Consider the following 18012-nt stretch of genomic DNA (forward strand, 5'->3'; position numbering starts at 1 on the left):
CTAAACACACAGAGATACACACAAGCTAATGAAAAGACCATAATGCAAAGAGGCAGCTCTGTGCTCTATCTCTGTAAAACAGCAGCCGGAGAAGATCTCATCTAATCCTGCTATTCATTACCGCTCGGCTTGGAGAGGAGGTGACAGATGAAGAGGATGAGGCTCGTCTCGCTTTTTTTCACGAGCAAATGGAAAGATGCCACAGTGACTAGAGACCTTAATGGCTTCTTACTTTATTTTTTTTACCAGAGTGATATCTGTGGTATGTAGTTAGATAATATCATTACCCCAAAAACCTTCTTCCATTGCAACCAAATGCAAAATATGGTGAAAGATTACAACAAATTTTGGTTCTTTATTCTCTCTTTTTATGGAATATGTTACTTAGAATCAAACTTCATTATTTCTACATGAAAAGAGAGTATGATAAAAAATATCTGGTAATCTGGTACATTGTATTCAAGCATAATCTCTTGTCTCTTGTACTGTGTCGTGAACATTTTGTTTAGTTAACCTTCATCATCTCACTCATGGTCACTCTTATCAAGCCCTGAACTGGAGCCAACAGGGCCGGTCAGAGCTACACAAAAGGACTCAGTGACAGCGGTCACACTGTTGCAGGAGCCGTCAAGGTCTCTGTGATTAGATCAAGATCTAACATTACTGGCTGTAGACTTCTGTGTGTTTGCCAAGACCCTACTTTGCTGTGCTACATACACAGTGTGAGTATTTGTGACACAATTTTGTGTCTCAAGCGCAATTGGGGCTCAGTTTTTTACTCTTCATGTGAGCCACTGAGAGCGAAGGGAACGACACACCTACAAGTGATCTTAACACATTAAGGGATGTGCAGACAGCATATCCACAGCCATTTAATATATCTTATAATGTGCTACACACACACACACACACACACACACACACACACACACACACACACACACACACACACACACACACACACACACACACACACACACACACACACACACACACACACACAGTACCATGGCTCCTGAAGTCCTCCTCAAAGTAGTCTCTGTTTAGAGCAAACTCTGGCTCCTCTGTGTAACTGTAGAGCTCTGTGGACAGAAAACAATACAACAGAATTAGAGCTGAAACGATAAGCCAATATATCAAAATAGTTTGTCTGGTAGCAGCTTCTCCACTTAGAAGATTCTCTGCTTTTCTCTGTATTTTTATTTTATGTCATCATGTTTCATAGATCAAATGATTCATAATTTAATCAAAAACAACAGATTAATCGATGATGAAACAAATGGGTAGTTACAGCATTAAATAGAATATAATAGAATTAGGAGACAGGTGTACTCCTGCAGGTAAACTATGCTACCCGACAAAAACAAAAACAAACAAGTTCCTGTCTCCTCAGTGGTGATCTCATCTGTTTCATGCGCAGTCGAATGATTCGTCACGTCACCATGCTTCTCCTCCTGTTCTCAGAACAAGTGTCACTACGCGAGCCCACGGAGCTGTCGCTAGAAAGCCGCTGTGACTGTCAGTCTGTTTGTGTGCGTTTGCCAATGTGACTTACACTCAGCTGCCACATGCCATCCACCAGGAGGACAATCAATCAAAATTATACACTTGAAATAAACTATAAAGTACAATCAGAAACATCTATCAGCATCGTTGAATTATATTCTTAGCTGTTACCAGATACACAGATGCTGGAACAATACAGTAGTTCTGAATGTATAATCATAGTTCTTGTGATTACGCATAACATTAGTCATACAATGTGTCCTATGTCTGGAAAACATGTCAGGACGACACAATTTAGTTCTGTGCCTTCGGCAGTGTGTCAGCTTATTGTCTTGTTTTAATGAATAACGCTGTAACATAAAACAACAGGAAAAAACCTGAGGAATGCAGAAACAGCATTACACTTTACAATCGATAGCACATTGTAGTCTGTATGCTAAGTAGAACCAGAGGTATTACTGCAGGAATTCTGTGGGGGAAATCTCACATCAACCAGTCATAGTTTTAGGTTTAAGTCTGACTCAGTTTGACATGAGAAGAGAATTGGATAAAAGCTGAGGAAAGTGCAAAGAAGGACAGATTCTACCAAGAAACTAGGCCGGACGTGTGCACGAAGGTGCATGACAGTCCAGATTTACAAATGGCAGTTTGTGCCACAACAAGACAAAGAGTCGACAGCCATAGGGCTCTGAGAGACTGTACAAAAAGTACAGCTGGGCTTTGAGCTATATGCTAATGTTAGCATCCTGACATGCTCACAAAAACAATGCTAACATGCTGAGCCTAAGAAGGTATCATTTTTGTGTTATAGTTTAGTGTGTTAACATGCTAGGCTGATGGGAATGCCATTAGTTTTGCAGAAACTGTGTCCTGATAGCTCTAGAAGAAAAGTCTGGAGATCATCAAATACATTCAAATTCATCCTCTGGGTACCATGAATGTCTGTGCAAAATGTCACGGCAGTTGATGCAGTAGTTGTTGAGATATTTCTTGAAAAGCAAAAACTGTCAATCTCAACTTGGCAAAAGTTGAGGTTTTTTTGGCAAAGTCAGTGGGATTCATCCCCTGGGGACCATGAATGCATGTACAAAATGTCATGAAAATCCATCATATAGTGGTTCAGATGTTTCAGTCCATTACTAGGTCCATGTTACTAGCATGGCTAAAAACTTGCATACCCCATTGTGGGAAAACCAGATTTTAATAAGCAATAATTGACACCATCTACAGCAACCTGAGCACCTCCCCTGCCCTTTCCATCTCTCCACCTGCCCACCCCTCCTCCACCCCTCAGCCCCTTTCTCAGTTCTCCCCTGTGTCCCCATTGGAACTGTCTACCTTCACAACAGGAATGAAAAGCTCCACCTGGATCCTGGATCCCATCCCATCCAATCTCGTCAAGGACTGTCTACCAACCATCTCACCACTCATCACAGTAATCATTAACTCCTCCCTCAGCTCCGGTTCAGTCCCCGACACACTCAAACTGGCTGCTGTCACCCCCATCCTCAAAAAACCTGGACTTGACCCTGACACCATGAGCAATTTCCGGCCCATCTCCAATCTTCCCTTTCTGTCAAAAATACTGGAACGCGTTGTTGCTGCACAAGTCAAAGCCCACCTCATCTCCAACGAGCTGTTTGAGCCATTTCAATCCAGTTTCCGCTCACAGCACAGCACTGAAACAGCACTCCTCAAAGTCATCAACGACCTCCTCCTCTCCTCAGACTCTGGTCACCTCAACATTCTCATCTTCCTCGACCTCACTGCAGCTTTTGACACCATCAACCACAACATCCTTCTCTCCCGCCTCGAATCATCCCTCAACATCACCAGAACAACTCTCTCCTGGATTAAATCATATCTCACAAACAGACAACAGTTAATCAGCATCAACAACTGCACCTCCTCCACTGCTCCTCTGTCTCAAGGCGTCCCCCAGGGCTCGGTGCTTGGTCCTCTTCTGTTCATCCTCTACTTGCTCCCTCTTGGTAACATCATACGTCAACATGGTCTCCACTTCCACTGCTACGCCGATGATGTCCAGCTCTACATCTCCACAAAGGCCATTACCCCTGCTACTCACTCCACTCTCACCAACTGCCTCACTGACATTAAATCATGGATGCAAAACAACTTCCTCAAACTCAACTGTGATAAATCTGACATGATCATCATCGGTCCCAAATCCCTCACTAAAACCAATCACAACTTCTGCCTCACCATAGACAACTCCACTCTGTCTCCCTCCCCACACATCCGCAACCTCGGAGTCATGTTTGACAGCAACCTCTCCTTCGAACACCACGTCAAACAAATCACCAGAGCTGCCTTTTTTCACTTAAAAAACATAGCCCATCTCCGCCCATCACTCTCCTCATCTGCTGCTGAAACTCTTATCCACGCCTTCATCACCTCCAGAATCGACTACTGCAACAGCATTCTTCACGGCACATCATCCAAAATCCTAAATAAACTCCAGTATATCCAAAACTCTGCTGCTCACCCACTCCTGCTCCCGTGACCACATCACCCCTGTTCTCCAGAACCCATCGAATACAAAATCCTTCTCCTCACTGATAAAGCCCTCCATAATTAGGCCCCCTCCTACCTCACCGACCTGCTCCACCACCACACTCCATCCCGTCGGCTCCGCTCCTCTGATGCCAACCTCCTGTCCCGTCCACCCAGGACCAAGCACCGGACATGGGGTGACAGAGCCTTCTCCGTATCTGCCCCCTCCCTCTGGAACTCTCTCCCCAAACACATCCGAGACTGCACTGAACTTTCCATATTCAAATCCCAAATCAAAACCCACCTTTTCAAAACTGCTTTTAATGTGTGACCATTATTGTGTGTTTTTTTTTTTATAGTGTATAGCTTTTATATATGATGATTTTAATGTAAAGTGTCTTTGAGTACTATGAAAAGCGCTTGATAAATAAAATGTATTATTATTATTAATAATATATGTACATATGTTCACAAATACTTCTTCTTCTACATACATTTATTTAACCAAATCTAATCGTATCACTCCAACTAAGAGTAAGTACATTGAATGCAGCTGCTACTGAATGAGAATGTGGTGCAAGCTTTTGTTGCAGTTATCAGGGACATAAATGTTCATTTTCTAATCATTTGGAAGAAAAGTCTGGTGTTTAGCAGCTGGCCAGTCTTACCTGAAAGCTCAGCAGTCAGTACATCTGTGTCTCCGTACTCAAACTCCAGGTTTGGAGACTCCATGGAGCTCTGCGAAGAGCAAAACACACATTTGCGTATACATTATAGTACGACACTGATCTCGGCTAAATCACAGATGTCCTGACACCCACGTGCATAAACATACTGCAGGCAATTCACATTTTCCAACACCTACTGTACCACTACTCTGTACTCCACTTACGGTCACGCATTTCAACTCCACACATCACCCACGCACACTCTTCAGGCTCGTTCACAGTTTTGTTCCATTGTGTGCACTTTTGAGTTTTGATTGGCTGCTGAATATCCAGGCGGCGTTGATTAGTCATTTACATTTTTTTTCTCTCTCACATCCGACTCACAATTACAGATGCTCTCTACAACCAGCTACAGTTTTGATCAGACCGATTCTCTCCCTAACAAAGACCCAGATGTTCGGTGGAGCAATAAACTGCAGTGAGTAATGAGTGAGGAAAGAGAGGACCCTCATTTCAGAGCAGATTAGCTCCCGTATGCAGTCGAGGGTCTCTCCTGGCTCTGACTTTATCCTCACCCTGTGATTAGCACGAGACAGACTGCACACGTTAAGTTTTTTTTAGCACACGCTCGCCGGCTCAGTGCAAATTGCACAAATGTTTGCTGCAACCTTGCATGTCCAAAATATCAACTCTCAAAAAAGACGAGCCTTGTTTTGAGCCTGATGACAAAGTGGTATCAGCAGGATTTTGAATGAAGCGCATGTGATCCATGCGCACGTCCTCACATTTAGTGCAAAAACTTAGAGGGAGGCGGGCAGAGGCCCAAATTTCCCAACACTGGGAAAGGACTTCTTCTTCCTCTAAAATAGAGGAGCACTTCAATAACCTTGAGAGTGTAACCTGGTTATGATTACCACCTGGGGCAAATAGAGTCTTAATAGTAGGAAGAGAATAGCCTTGTGGCTGGAACATTCTTGTGTTTTTTTTAATCTGTTTTTTTCAGTAAAGGATGTGAACTGATGAAATTTCCCTAAAGGGACGATTAAAGATTTTATGTTAATGAGAATGAGAAAAAAGAATCCCTCCTGGCAGCACTGGGAGGCTAAAAGCTCCCAGTGTGAGTGTTAGATGTTATTTAACCCTGTGAAAATTGCCTCAAGGCCAGGACTGTAAATAAGGATGTGCTCTGAGTCATCTATCCTGGTTAAACCAGTCATGGAACTGTCTCCTATAAATACCTGCTGTAACCAAGTCAGCACGAACTGAAATATACAGGACGGTCAGCTGGAAGTTTGTTTACGAGATTCGATGTCATTACTGCACTTGTAAACCAGGAAATGAGAAGCACCTGGGAGCGCAGATGATTCGACTAACTAACCCACACCTCTGACCGCGAGTGAAGGAAGCCTGTGGGCGTTTGTGGCCATGTGCTGCCTCACTTTTACCATCTGCAACAAGTTGTGGAAATCATCATGAAATCAACCAAAGTGGCATTCTATTTTAGAGGCGTCCAAACTTACTTGTTTATTTTGCAATATTTCACCACTCTTTAAATTCCAGTGCATTAAGAAGACGAAAGTACAGGGTGGCCTTGCAGTTAAAAGCACCATAATGTCTCTTATAAAATCAAGCTCTTTAGTCTCCTCTTCAGTCCCTTCAGCTTCCTACACACTACATATAATGGTATGTTGTTTATGGCGTGTATAGCGTCTGCTTAATATTGATCCAGCTGCAAGAGGTCGATTACTCTCAGTACCCGCCGTCATATGTGTTGAAATCATTTGTCCATTTAGTCCATTTATATCATGGGGTTTTATTGCTTAACTCACTGTAAAATGTAAAAATCAATGCCAATCAACAAGCTCTATTGAAAGGCCCACTTTTATCAACTGACACAGTGGCTTCATATGAGGAACAACCTCAGATATACAAAAACTATGATAGACATTGTTGTCATCAGGGTTATCTCGGCTAGGACTTAAAATCAATAACAGAAAAGTCAATATTACAAACTGGGTATGAGGAGTTTGAAAGACATGGGTATTTAGAAGACAGGGAGAGTCTAATGAAAAGACGCTAATGGTTAAATTAAGGGAAATGTAGGATCCAGCATTCTTCTTAACTTGACCCATATTACAGAGTCAAAGTTATGATAGCTCAACTGAACTAAAGTACCACTTTAACTCTTTTAACAAGATCCAACCGTGTTATGATAAATTCATTAACCATTTCATCTATTACAGGTGAAACTCGAAAAATTAGAATATCGTGCAAAAGTTCATTTATTTCAATAACTCAACTTTAAAGGTGAAACTAATATATTACATAGACAAATTACATGCGAAGCAAGATATTTCAAGACTTTATTTGTTATAATTTTGATGATTATGGCTTACAGCTTATGAAAACCTCAAATTCAAAATCTTAGAAAATTAGAATATTACATGAAATCAATCAAAAAAGGATTTTAAATACAGAAATGTCGGCCCTCTGAAAAGTATAATCATGCATATGTACTCAGTACTTGGTTTGGGCCCCTTTTGCACGAATTACTGCCTCAATGCGGCGTGGCATGGATGCGATCAGCCTGTGGCACTGCTGAGGTGTTATGGAAGACCAGGATGCTTCAATAGCAGCCTTCAGCTCTTCTGCATTGTTCGGTCTCATGTCTCTCATCTTTCTCTTGGCGATGCTCCATAGATTCTCTATGGGGTTCAGGTCAGGTGAGTTTGCTGGCCAATCAAGCACAGTAATCCCATGGTCATTGAACCAGGTTTTGGTACTTTTGGCAGTGTGGGCAGGTGCTAAGTCCTGCTGGAAAATAAAGTCAGCGTCTCCATAAAACTTGTCTGCTAAAGGAACCATGAAGTGCTCTAAAATTTCCTGGTAGACGGTTGCGTTGACCCTGGACTTAATAAAGCACAGTGGACCAACACCAGCAGATGACATGGCTCCCCAAATCAACACTGACTGTGGAAACTTCACACTGGACTTTAAGCATCTTGGATTGTGTGCCTCTCCATTCTTCCTCCAGACTCTGGGACCTTGGTTTCCAAATGAGATGCAAAATTTGCTCTCATCAGAGAAGAGGACTTTGAACCACTGAGCAACAGACCAGTTCTTTTTTTCTTTAGCCCAGGTAAGACGATTCTGGCGTTGTTTGTTATTCAGGAGCGGCTTCACAAGAGGAATACGACATGTGAAGCCCATGTCCAGGATCCGTCTGTGTGTGGTGGCTCTTGATGCAGCAACTCCAGCCCCAGTCCACTCCTTGTGAAGATCTCCCACACTTTTGAATGGCCTTTTCCTGACAATCCTCTCTAGGATGCGGTCATCCCTGCTGCTTGTGCACCTTTTTCTTCCACACTTTTTCCTTCCACTTAACTTTCTATTAATGTGCTTTGATATAGCACTTTGAGAACATCCAACTTCTCTTGCAATTACCTTTTGAGGCTTTCCCTCCTTGTGGAGGGTGTCGATGATGGTTTTCTGCACAACAGTCAGGTCAGCAGTCTTCCCCATGATTGTGAATTCGACTGAACCATACTGAGAGACAATTTAAAGGCTCAGGAACCCTTTGCAGGTGTTTTGGATTAATTAGCTGATTAGAGTGTGACACTTTGAGCCTACAATATTGAACCTTTCCACAATATTCAAATTTTTTGAGATTTTGAATTTGGGGTTTTCATAAGCTTTAAGCCATAATCATCAAAAATATAAGAAATAAAGGCTTGGAATATCTCACTTTGCATGTAATGAGTCTATATGATATATTAGTTTCACCTTTTTAGTTGAATTACTGAAATAAATGAACTTTTGCATGATATTCAAATTTTTCGAGTTTCACCTGTATGTGTCAGATAGTTGTGAACATTTGGTCTTCAAATTGCTTATTTTGTCTAACCAACAGATCACAACCAAAATATATTAAATTTGCAACAATATAAAACAGAGAAAAGCTCACATTTGAGCAGCTGGAACCAACATTTTTTTGACAATTTTACCCGATAAATGACTTACACGGTTATTGTTGTGGTCAATTACTATTACAGGTAAAGAATAATTGAACAAGCAGCCTCATCCACCATCCATCTGGTGAAGAACCCACTGTCACCCAGGGACACGCTGCGCCGGGGGAATCGACTTGCCCCTGAAACCGGACTGGCCGTTCTTTCCAAACCCAACTGGGATGTTTCTTTAATTGCCGTGAGCATCAACACAGGAAAAGCCTGTCTCTCTCTCTCTGTTCTCCTAGTGCTCCCTCTCTCCTTCCTTTTCTCATCCAGTCTGTCTCCCCTCTCTGCCGCCAGCTGATAACAAAAGTCGCCCTCGCTCCAAACTGGCACCGCTTCTGTGCCTTAACGCTCTGCACCACATCAGTGTGAAAACACTGGGCGCAATGTCAAGGCAAGCCACCCCCACTCCTACACAACATATGCCACATAGACAAGAGACGACTGCTCTACCCATCACAAATGAGGGACAATTTACATACACAAACAAATCACATTTGAGGTTAACTTAACAGACAGACACAGGAGCCACAGTTCCAGTGCAGTGGCCAGGGAGCATCAGCATCAACATATGGCTTTGACGTTTAGTGCTTTCAACATCCACGTCATCCCCCCCTCCCCGCACACACCATCACCAACCACTCGACCCCAAATTCAACGGCTGTGAGGTGAATATGCTCTAATTCCCTCAAAACCATTCACTGTGCTCAAACAATAACACACACACACACACACACACACACACACACACACACACACACACACACACACACACACACACACACACACGTCAGGGGTGACTGGATTTTTGCCTGGACGACAGCTTTGACCGTTTAACTCCTCTGATGTATCTGGACTGAGGAACACCAGGAATGAAAAACACATCTTCTTCTCATTTGTTCATGAAGGGAAGAATTATAGCTGCACGTGCACTAAAAAAAGAGGCATCATCAGGCTGAACATGAGCCATGCTGCTTTCATGTTCAGAGAAGCAGAGTAGACTTGCAGGTCCATATTTCAGAAGGTGGCTCCAAACACTTTTAAATTCACAACATATCTGTACATGCGTAAATGTAAACTGGTACGTCTCAGCATCTATGATTGGATTAAAGGAAACCTTGTAAGGTTGCAGTTCACAATTTGAGAAAATTAGCATTATGAATTAAGTCAGGTTGGGAAAGAAACATTAGAAAATATAATGGCAGTTTTTCACTATCTATCATGCTACGGACCAAATGATTAATTGACGAATGGAGAAAATTGTTTGCAGATTAATACATAGTGAAAATAATTGTTAGTTGCTGCCTTGAATTCAAGTGCAGTAACAAATGCACTCATGCTCTTATAAAAAATATATTATTACATATTACCAGAGACCAAAGTCTTGAATTGGTCACTTAATTTGACCAGCAAACCCATTTCTAATGATATGAAGTGATACTATTTTGCCTTTGTGAAGCTTTAACCTGCAAATCTTTACTGTTAGTGGGCGACTTGATGAATGACTTTAACGTAGAAAATCAAAATGTATTTAATTCTAGTCAATAAATCATTGAACTGACAGACACAAACCCAATGTTAACTATGATTGATAATGAGATTATAATTCATGGAATATTTACCGCAAGAGAATAAAAAAACATAAATATCAAATGACTATAATTTAGAATATGTTCGGTGGTGAGGGTACTCTGACTTCACATTTCACCTCCTGCATTCTCCACGTTGAGGAGAACCACTGTGGGATTACTGCTGGGGGTTATTTTTAGGAGCCGGTTGCTAAAATAACACCTCGGTGGCTGCCTGCCTGCCTGTCTGCATGCCTCCCAGCCAAGACGTCGACTCACTGCAATGGAAAGGACATTCAGCTGGACGGAAAGCTACCCAGCAACAACACACGAACACACAAGCACACACACCTCCAGTGCGCTCCTGTGCCATAAGCGGGTTGTAACCGACTGCACACAATCGCCTCTCAAATTTACCTCCGACTCCTTCTGCTGATCCTTGAACACATCTTTCCCTTTCGGCCTCTGCCTGTCGCCGTTATCGTTAAGGTTATTAATGATAGGTACCTCCATGTCCTCCGCCTGCATCTTTCTCGGTCGGTGCGGCTTAGTTCCCTCTCCGCAGATAGTGCATACCGGTCCGGTGGAGAGCTGTGACTGCACCGCGCCAGGAGGAGCACCGGCTCCAGAGCCCAAGTTGTGGATCTCCCCCTCCTCCTACTGCTCGTGCTCCCCCCTCTCTGTTTGGTTCACTATCCCCGTGCGCTCCGAGAGGGCGGGGTTAGAGAGTCAACAGCAGAGTGGAGCATCAGCTGACCACCTTAAAGTTGAACGAGGTGATGTTACGCATGGTCAGTGCGCTAATGTAGAGAGTTGATGGCTCAACATGCAAAAGTAAGACTAATACAGCTCGTGTCAAAATAAGAGCCCGGGTTTAATACTCGTAACTCCAATTATATCATCTTGGAGATACGAGGATTTAAAACAAGATCCTCTAAATATCATGTTAATCATATTAGAAAGATATACAGATGTACAGGACTATATAACAATATATCAATATTTATGTAAATTATGCATAAAGATTTTTCATGACACAAATTCCGGATTTTCACTGGAGGTGTAGTCTGTAAATGTTAATGTTAAAATGACATATGCACCGTTTTCCCGTAAATCTGTTTGTGAAGACAACTTGAATGGCGGACTCCGCCACTAACAGTGAAAACCTAGCACAGAATGTGAATACATTGAATGACTAACTACATATGTGTTCCTGTTTCTTTATCAGCCTTCTTGTCTGTTTAAATGTATGAGCTAGTTTAATAAATTTACCTATAATTTAGTACATTTGAATGTAATTAAAGGAGCTTAACCACATGAGAATTCCAGCAGGCTGAGATGACAGTTACTGCTACTCTGCTAGTTACCTTGTAGCAGGACAATCTGATGTCTTTTTTTTCTCCATTAAGATTACATTTATCTATTGACTTATTTATATTGTACAACAAACTCAATTAACTATTTATATTGAGACACCAAAACAGGAAACAGGTCGGAAAAAGTGTGTAAATTAGCTTTTGCTAAGGCTTTCTCAGTCACTGCTCATGCTGTTTCTCTGCAAAACGGCCCGTTTCTGAACGAAAAGTCACATTGTGGTCTTAACTCCTCTCTGACCAAATATGTAGTTACTGTATTTTGACAGCTCAGTTGGGTACCTGTTCCAGATGTGGTAGAAAGCTTTGGCTGATGAATGATGTTTTCCCACCAGCTGTGTCAAACTAAATTCATAACAAAACAATATGTCTCTCCTTGGTAATAAAAAGCCTAGTAATGCAATCTGCTGTCAGGGGTCCAGATCAGTTCATGTGTCTGCCTCTTTAATTTCTGTGACTCCTCCAGTTTAAATGGTAGATGGAGGTGGGGCTGGTGCAGAGAAGAAGTGAATTATTAATATGTGGAGGTGGAGGTTGGTGTGTAGGTTGCCCAACATATAACCCACACACTGACAAACCACTTCAGATGACATGAGTGGATTGCACAGTTGAATGTCAGCTTGAGCTTCTGGTGGAACGGGACCACATGGCAGGACAACGGGGGACAAACTCATTAATAATTTAGACTCAAGCCTGACAAAGCCATAAATCCATCGATACTTTGTCTAATAAATCTAATTAAGAGTAAACCAATAACAGAGAACGAGTTGTATTTTATAGAAGAAATGTTATTTCTCTGGCTTTGGTGATGTTTACTTTGAGGTATGTAAAAAGATTAAAAATACAGTTTTTCTTTTTATAATCATAAAAACGAATTGCAGCGATTAGTAGTGCACTTCCGAAATGTTTGGGGTCAAAATCAAAGTGGCAGGGGACAAGAAAACAGGACGTTTAGTACCTAAGATGGGTCAAGCTTGAAAAACACTGAATCCTAGGATTCCCATAATGCCCAACTTTCTTTCAAGACATTTCTTGTCAAGCTATGTGTCATTTTTTTAAGAGTGAGAAATAGAAACATGTTGAGAGAATACATGCTGACATTTGTAAATCTTTGAATCATATAGTGGACTGTAGTAGATTACATCTTACTCTATATTTGTCAAACTATTCCTTTAACCTTGTGACTGATTTGTGTGTCCAGAATAAATTCAGGATCAGAGCCAGCTGTTGATGTCAGAGATGTCCCTGTCTGTTCACTGGCTCAGATGAGATCACTGACAGACCTCAGCAGCTGCACACATGGGCTCCCCTCCCCCCACCACACATAAACACAACACTACTACAACAGACTGGAAAAACACACACACGTCAACCACCTGCAGAAGTGGGTGAGCAAGTCTTGAAAAGGAGTCAAATCAAGATGATGCACACAAAGAGGTTACAATTTTTTACATCTTTATTCATTAAGATTACAGAATGTATTTTTAAATTATTGCTCATCATCTACCATTATCACTTGCAATATTTAAAGTTTTTTTTTCTTTATTAGACAACTTAAAACATGTTTGATAATTTTGCCAGTTTTGCACTGTATGAGGAGTTACAACAATAAATACAGGAGTGGATTCTTCTTTTACCTCCCTATACTTTTAAAAGGTTGTCATATCTGTATATTGTATGCATATACATATATGATGCTGGTATCTTCCCCCGCCCACCCGTCTGTTGGTCAGCTTACGGCTGACAAAACAAAAAAAAAGGCCCCCCCCCCAACGCACAGGCTAGGGTCCTGAGGCAGCTGTTAATGAAGCAACCATGGCCAACAAAAAAGAATGTGTACAAACACAGAAAGACATTTAGACGCACATGTCTTCATCTACAATCACCTCAGCTTTCTCTCAAGAGGGTACATACTGGGTACATAATTTTTGACACACATTCGCACTCACAAAAGGGAGAAATAAGACTCTGGACAACAGGTTTAAGAGCTACACTGACAACAGGACACACTACTTGAAGTGGGATTCTCAACAGCACAAGGAGACAGAGAAACGCACAAACATCGGCAGGGAACGAAGTGACGTTGAGGTTGTGTGGGCCGTGACACAGTGTAGGTTGTCGTCATTACATGACGGCACATTGACGTATGTAAGGTTTGTGTTCCTACGCACCTTTCAAATTCATATTTCTTTAGATTTTAATTTTGCTTTTACCAAATTTAAAAGATAATAGTTTGACATTTTGGAGAAAAAGGTCACTGATTGACATGCCCAGTTTGTTTCATTTGCACGAAAACCTAGCTTTAGAGGTGCTGGATGTGGGATTTTGTTACCTTTATGCTAAGATAAGCTAACTGGCTGCTAGTTCCTGCAACATATTTATCATACAAAAATGAGAGCGGTGTACATTTTCTAAACTCTCTGCAAGAAAGTGACAATGCCCATTTACCAAAATGTCAAAAATTCCTTTAAAGACTGGTTGGTATTAAATATTGTGTAATGACATCAACAAAAAATGCATGAATTGTGCATATTTGTATTTTGAGTAGGCAAAAGAATTTATTAAACTGATAAACAAAGCTTTTTTGTGCTATAAAATCTGTAATGTGATCAAATGTATTTTCCATACAAAGTGCAGTAAATTGTTCAGGACTGGATAAAGAGCTACTGCATGTGTGTGTTTCAGCATTTGATCCTGCTCTGTGAGAGTAGAGCTGGCAGCGTCTCCCAGCAGGCTAAAGGTTAGAGAGAATCTGATTGGTTCAGGTGCAGCGCCGGTACAGCGGCAGGGTGCACTCGGCTGTCAGGTGAAATGACTGTCAGGACTTTCTAATTTCCACCGTCAGGATAGCTGGGGACGTGTTGCAGAGGATGACGACTGTGCAGATCATTATACTGGTGGAGTCGATGCCTTTCAGGTGGGGGAGAAGAAACTCAAATATATCAGGGATAGAACGCCAAGTTTGGAGATTTTCTTTTAAAAAGGTGAAAAATCCCTTTACAGGCAAATGCTCTTGACTCTGCAGTGAAGGAAAATGTGCTTCTCCAAAGTAAAGAAAAAAAATCATGGTGGCATTCAGATCCCAGATTTTATTTTTCAAACTGTACCAAAGAGTTGTGGTGTGTATGTAAATCTTAACAGAACCATACTTTTCAAGGAGGACCTGATTGAATTTATCTGTTTACGTACCGGCCAGGTAGCAACTTGCTGCTCATTTGGTATCTCTGTAAATATTATCTGTCACAGTATTCAAAGTGAGGGTTAAGTACATGTATTACACTTATCATTAGAACATTAAATTGCTTATCTTATTGACATATGTTGATTTTTTTTTTCAAAATTAATATTACACAAGAGAGAAAGAGATAGAAAAATCTTAATTTCAATATAAATATCTAAATGTACAGTATACCCCTTGTAATGATCTGACAATCAGTCATGCTTCAAATATAGTGTAGTTATTCTTGGTAAAGAAAGAGACTAAATGAAAAGGTTAGCTCTCACAAGCTTGAAATACTTCTCATCGCTTCAACACTGGCGCCATGTGAGCAGCTGGAAGCCAAGGAAGAAGCAGCCAATGAGATGGTTTCACTGTGGCTTTGAGTGACAGGTGGGAAGACTTGGCCACCATCCAGTCATACTACGAAAGAAGTTCTGACAAACTACAGGCTGATCCGAAGGGACTTAAAATTGTTTAAAAACAGACACAGAGAATCTCAACGAAACAATCAAATAAAAGACATGATATGATTGGACCCTGAGATCCCGCCTAACCCCGCCCACTAGGTCTAACCCCAACCTCGCAGTATTACGCAAGAGAAAAACAAAAATCACAGGTAGAAAAAAAACAAAACAAAAAGGAAAAGGTGTCCGTCACTAAATCTCAAACGGTCATATTCATTCACGCAGATTTTTTTTAGTTTTTAATATAGTATATATCTTTTCAGCATCAATAATTTCATCTTTAATTAAAATAATAAAAGATCTGGCAATGGCAAGGGAGAATGGAGGATATACTTACAACTCGACACACAGATGAGCGACTAAAGAGACAGAGATAATGGTGGTGAAATGACGAGTGGAAGAGAAGTAAAACGCCTTCCAGAAGAAGATGTCTGGGAGCTAGCTAATGGCGAATGGCAGGAGCAGCTCTTCAGAGTTAGAGTTAAAGTTAACATTATCGAGCGTGAAATAAATAAAACCGGCTGCCCCCCCTCAGTCTGAGCTCCTCCCCTAATCTCTCCACCCCCCCCCCTCGAATATAAAGCAGGTGTGTTGACTGTCCCGTCCGTCCTTCCTTCTGTTCTCCTCATCCTCCTCTCCTTCAATGAGTCTGTGCCATTCACGGAGTATTTGCATTTCTTCAGTCCAACCCTGACACTGGTTTTTAATACCTCAATGACAAAAAAGAGAAAGCAAGCAAGTTAGGATGAAGTTTCTGCCACAAACAGGACTCAAACTTGACCATGTCTTCTTTTCTTTGATTTATCTCTTGAAACGTGTCGCGTTGAAGTGTTTCCATACCTATAGTAGTTTGGCTTAAAGGGCCCGTTCTTGTTCAAGCCCAGATACTTGGCCTGCTCGTCACTCAGCTCTGTGAGATGTGCGTCAAACGTAGGGAGATGTAGGCTGGCCACATACTCATCTGGAGGCCCGAGAGAGAGAGGAGGAACATGTTAACATTCAGCAGGCGTCTGTGGCTATTTAATCATGCAAATGAGAAAAGGAAGAGGGAGGCTCTAAGGTTTACCGTCTCTCCATCTCATTATTTCCTCTGCACTGTTCTCCATCTTCCTCCTCATCCTTCCTTGCATTTTTACTTCCTTTCTTTCCTCAGCTCTTTCCTTTCCTTGCTTCCCCCTTTCTCTCCACCATCTTTTCAGTCAAGTTTGTGCCGTGGTAACTAACAGAAGCCGTCACTGACGGGGTGACCTACATCTGACTCCCTGTTTTTCTTTAACATGCTCTGACCCACCGAGGCAACGCTGCAGACAATGTGTGTGTGTGTACGCATGCACGCACAGACAGGATTCATTCTACTGTGAGTGATGAGGGAGACGACTCCGGACTAAACAGATGAGACTGTGTTGGCTAAAGAGATAAATGAAATATGCCTGCAGGCTCTCTGTGGGGTAACAACAAACTCACTGCAAATAACTTGCTTGGTGGCGACAAACAAGGCTATTTTGTATCTCCCTGGCTTAATATCTTTCTTTGTGCGCAATTATACTTATATTTGGTGTATTTCTGTATTCAGCGGTCTTTGGTGACATCTCAGTCCTTACCCATCTTCTTGGGGAGCAGGTACACATCCTGTTTGTAGCGTCCCTCTGGGGCATTGTACAGCTCTATCAGAGCCAGCGCCTGGGCAGAGACGCACACAAATCCTTACTCACATACACATGCAAACAACTTCTCTGGTCAAATTCTTTATTTGCTATAACCAAGCGCAAAGTGAGAGCAATGTGTTACCTGGGTGGTGGCAGTGATGGAGAGCACAAAGGTGGGTACGGTGGAACAGCTGAGGTTCAGCAGGCGACCCTGCAGAGGGGGACAAAGCAACAAAAGGTTAGAGAACGCAAGGTTCCTCTTTGCAGACGAGAGACCAAAGTGCCAGGATGTGCAGTCTGGAGTGAGATGACAAGTGTGTTAGAAAAGAGAAATCTATTTCCGGTTCAGACAAGATTTCAAAAAGCAAGATGCTTAAAAATATGTATCAGCAGCTGTTTCGTCTTGATTCTGAAAGTCACTGCTTTGTTTTGCCCCAAATACTAAACTGTCGCTACTGTCTGAGAGGCTGCATTGCAGTGAGTGCATTTTCCCAAGTGTTGGAGAAAATTAGGTAGTTAGTATGTAGAACTGAAACACTCTGTAGCTTTGAAGAAGGGGGAACAGAAAAAGGTTGTGTTGTTGTTGCAAGATAAAAAGCAGAATTAAAACATAAGATTTTGATGCTCAGTTCACACACAAAAAAAAAAACACTCAAACGATGAGTGGTTTTAATTGCGGAAGAGGCTTAAATTTCTTTATTTTGCCCTCAGTACTGCATCCACATTGCCTCGTCTGCCAAAATCTCTCTCTCTCTCTCTCTCTCTCTCTCTCTCTCTCTCTCTCTGAGAGCACAACTATTTTAGATTGTGAAACCTGCTGGAGATCAAACAGCAGCAGAGAGACAGACATCGGCGGGCTGGCAGGTTGTTTTTCTGGCCCCCGACAGACTGCTCTCATTCTGTCACAGCGTGTGACACACACAGTCTTAACCTGCAATGTGCATATGCTGTGTCTGTTTAATCTCTTGTATATTTTCTACAATTTAATTTGTTGACAAAATGCGAGTGTCACCATATCTGTGTAAGTAAGAATCTAAAGT

At 41.8% G+C, this 18012-nt stretch overlaps 2 protein-coding genes across 5 annotated transcripts in view; both read right to left on the reverse strand.

The window, feature by feature from the left end:
- strip2 (striatin interacting protein 2) overlaps positions 1-11076 on the reverse strand; it is a 29970-nt gene extending 18894 nt beyond the window's left edge. Inside the window, exons 1-3 of one of the 3 annotated variants that reach the window (XM_068716850.1) lie at positions 10687-11076; positions 4689-4758; positions 1008-1082 (exon numbers count right to left, since the gene is read on the reverse strand). In XM_068716850.1, the coding sequence (XP_068572951.1) occupies positions 1008-1082; positions 4689-4758; positions 10687-10797 (256 nt within the window). In that variant the 5' untranslated portion in view covers positions 10798-11076. The remainder of the gene's footprint in view (positions 1-1007; positions 1083-4688; positions 4759-10686) is intronic. The other 2 variants (XM_068716852.1, XM_068716851.1) reach the window with 2 other exon arrangements.
- Positions 11077-13080: 2004 nt separating this feature from the next.
- The window catches only part of ahcyl2b (adenosylhomocysteinase like 2b), a 36740-nt gene continuing 31808 nt past the window's right edge, over positions 13081-18012 (reverse strand). For both annotated transcript variants that reach the window (XM_068716855.1, XM_068716854.1), the window contains exons 14-17: positions 17115-17183; positions 16928-17006; positions 16167-16287; positions 13081-16036 (exon numbers count right to left, since the gene is read on the reverse strand). In XM_068716855.1, the coding sequence (XP_068572956.1) occupies positions 16030-16036; positions 16167-16287; positions 16928-17006; positions 17115-17183 (276 nt within the window). In that variant the 3' untranslated portion in view covers positions 13081-16029. The remainder of the gene's footprint in view (positions 16037-16166; positions 16288-16927; positions 17007-17114; positions 17184-18012) is intronic.

This window comes from Cebidichthys violaceus, unplaced genomic scaffold, assembly GCF_023349555.1.
Source record: "Cebidichthys violaceus isolate CVI_PGR_0920_01 unplaced genomic scaffold, fCebVio1.0.p SCAF_21, whole genome shotgun sequence".
Taxonomy (NCBI): domain Eukaryota; kingdom Metazoa; phylum Chordata; class Actinopteri; order Perciformes; family Stichaeidae; genus Cebidichthys; species Cebidichthys violaceus.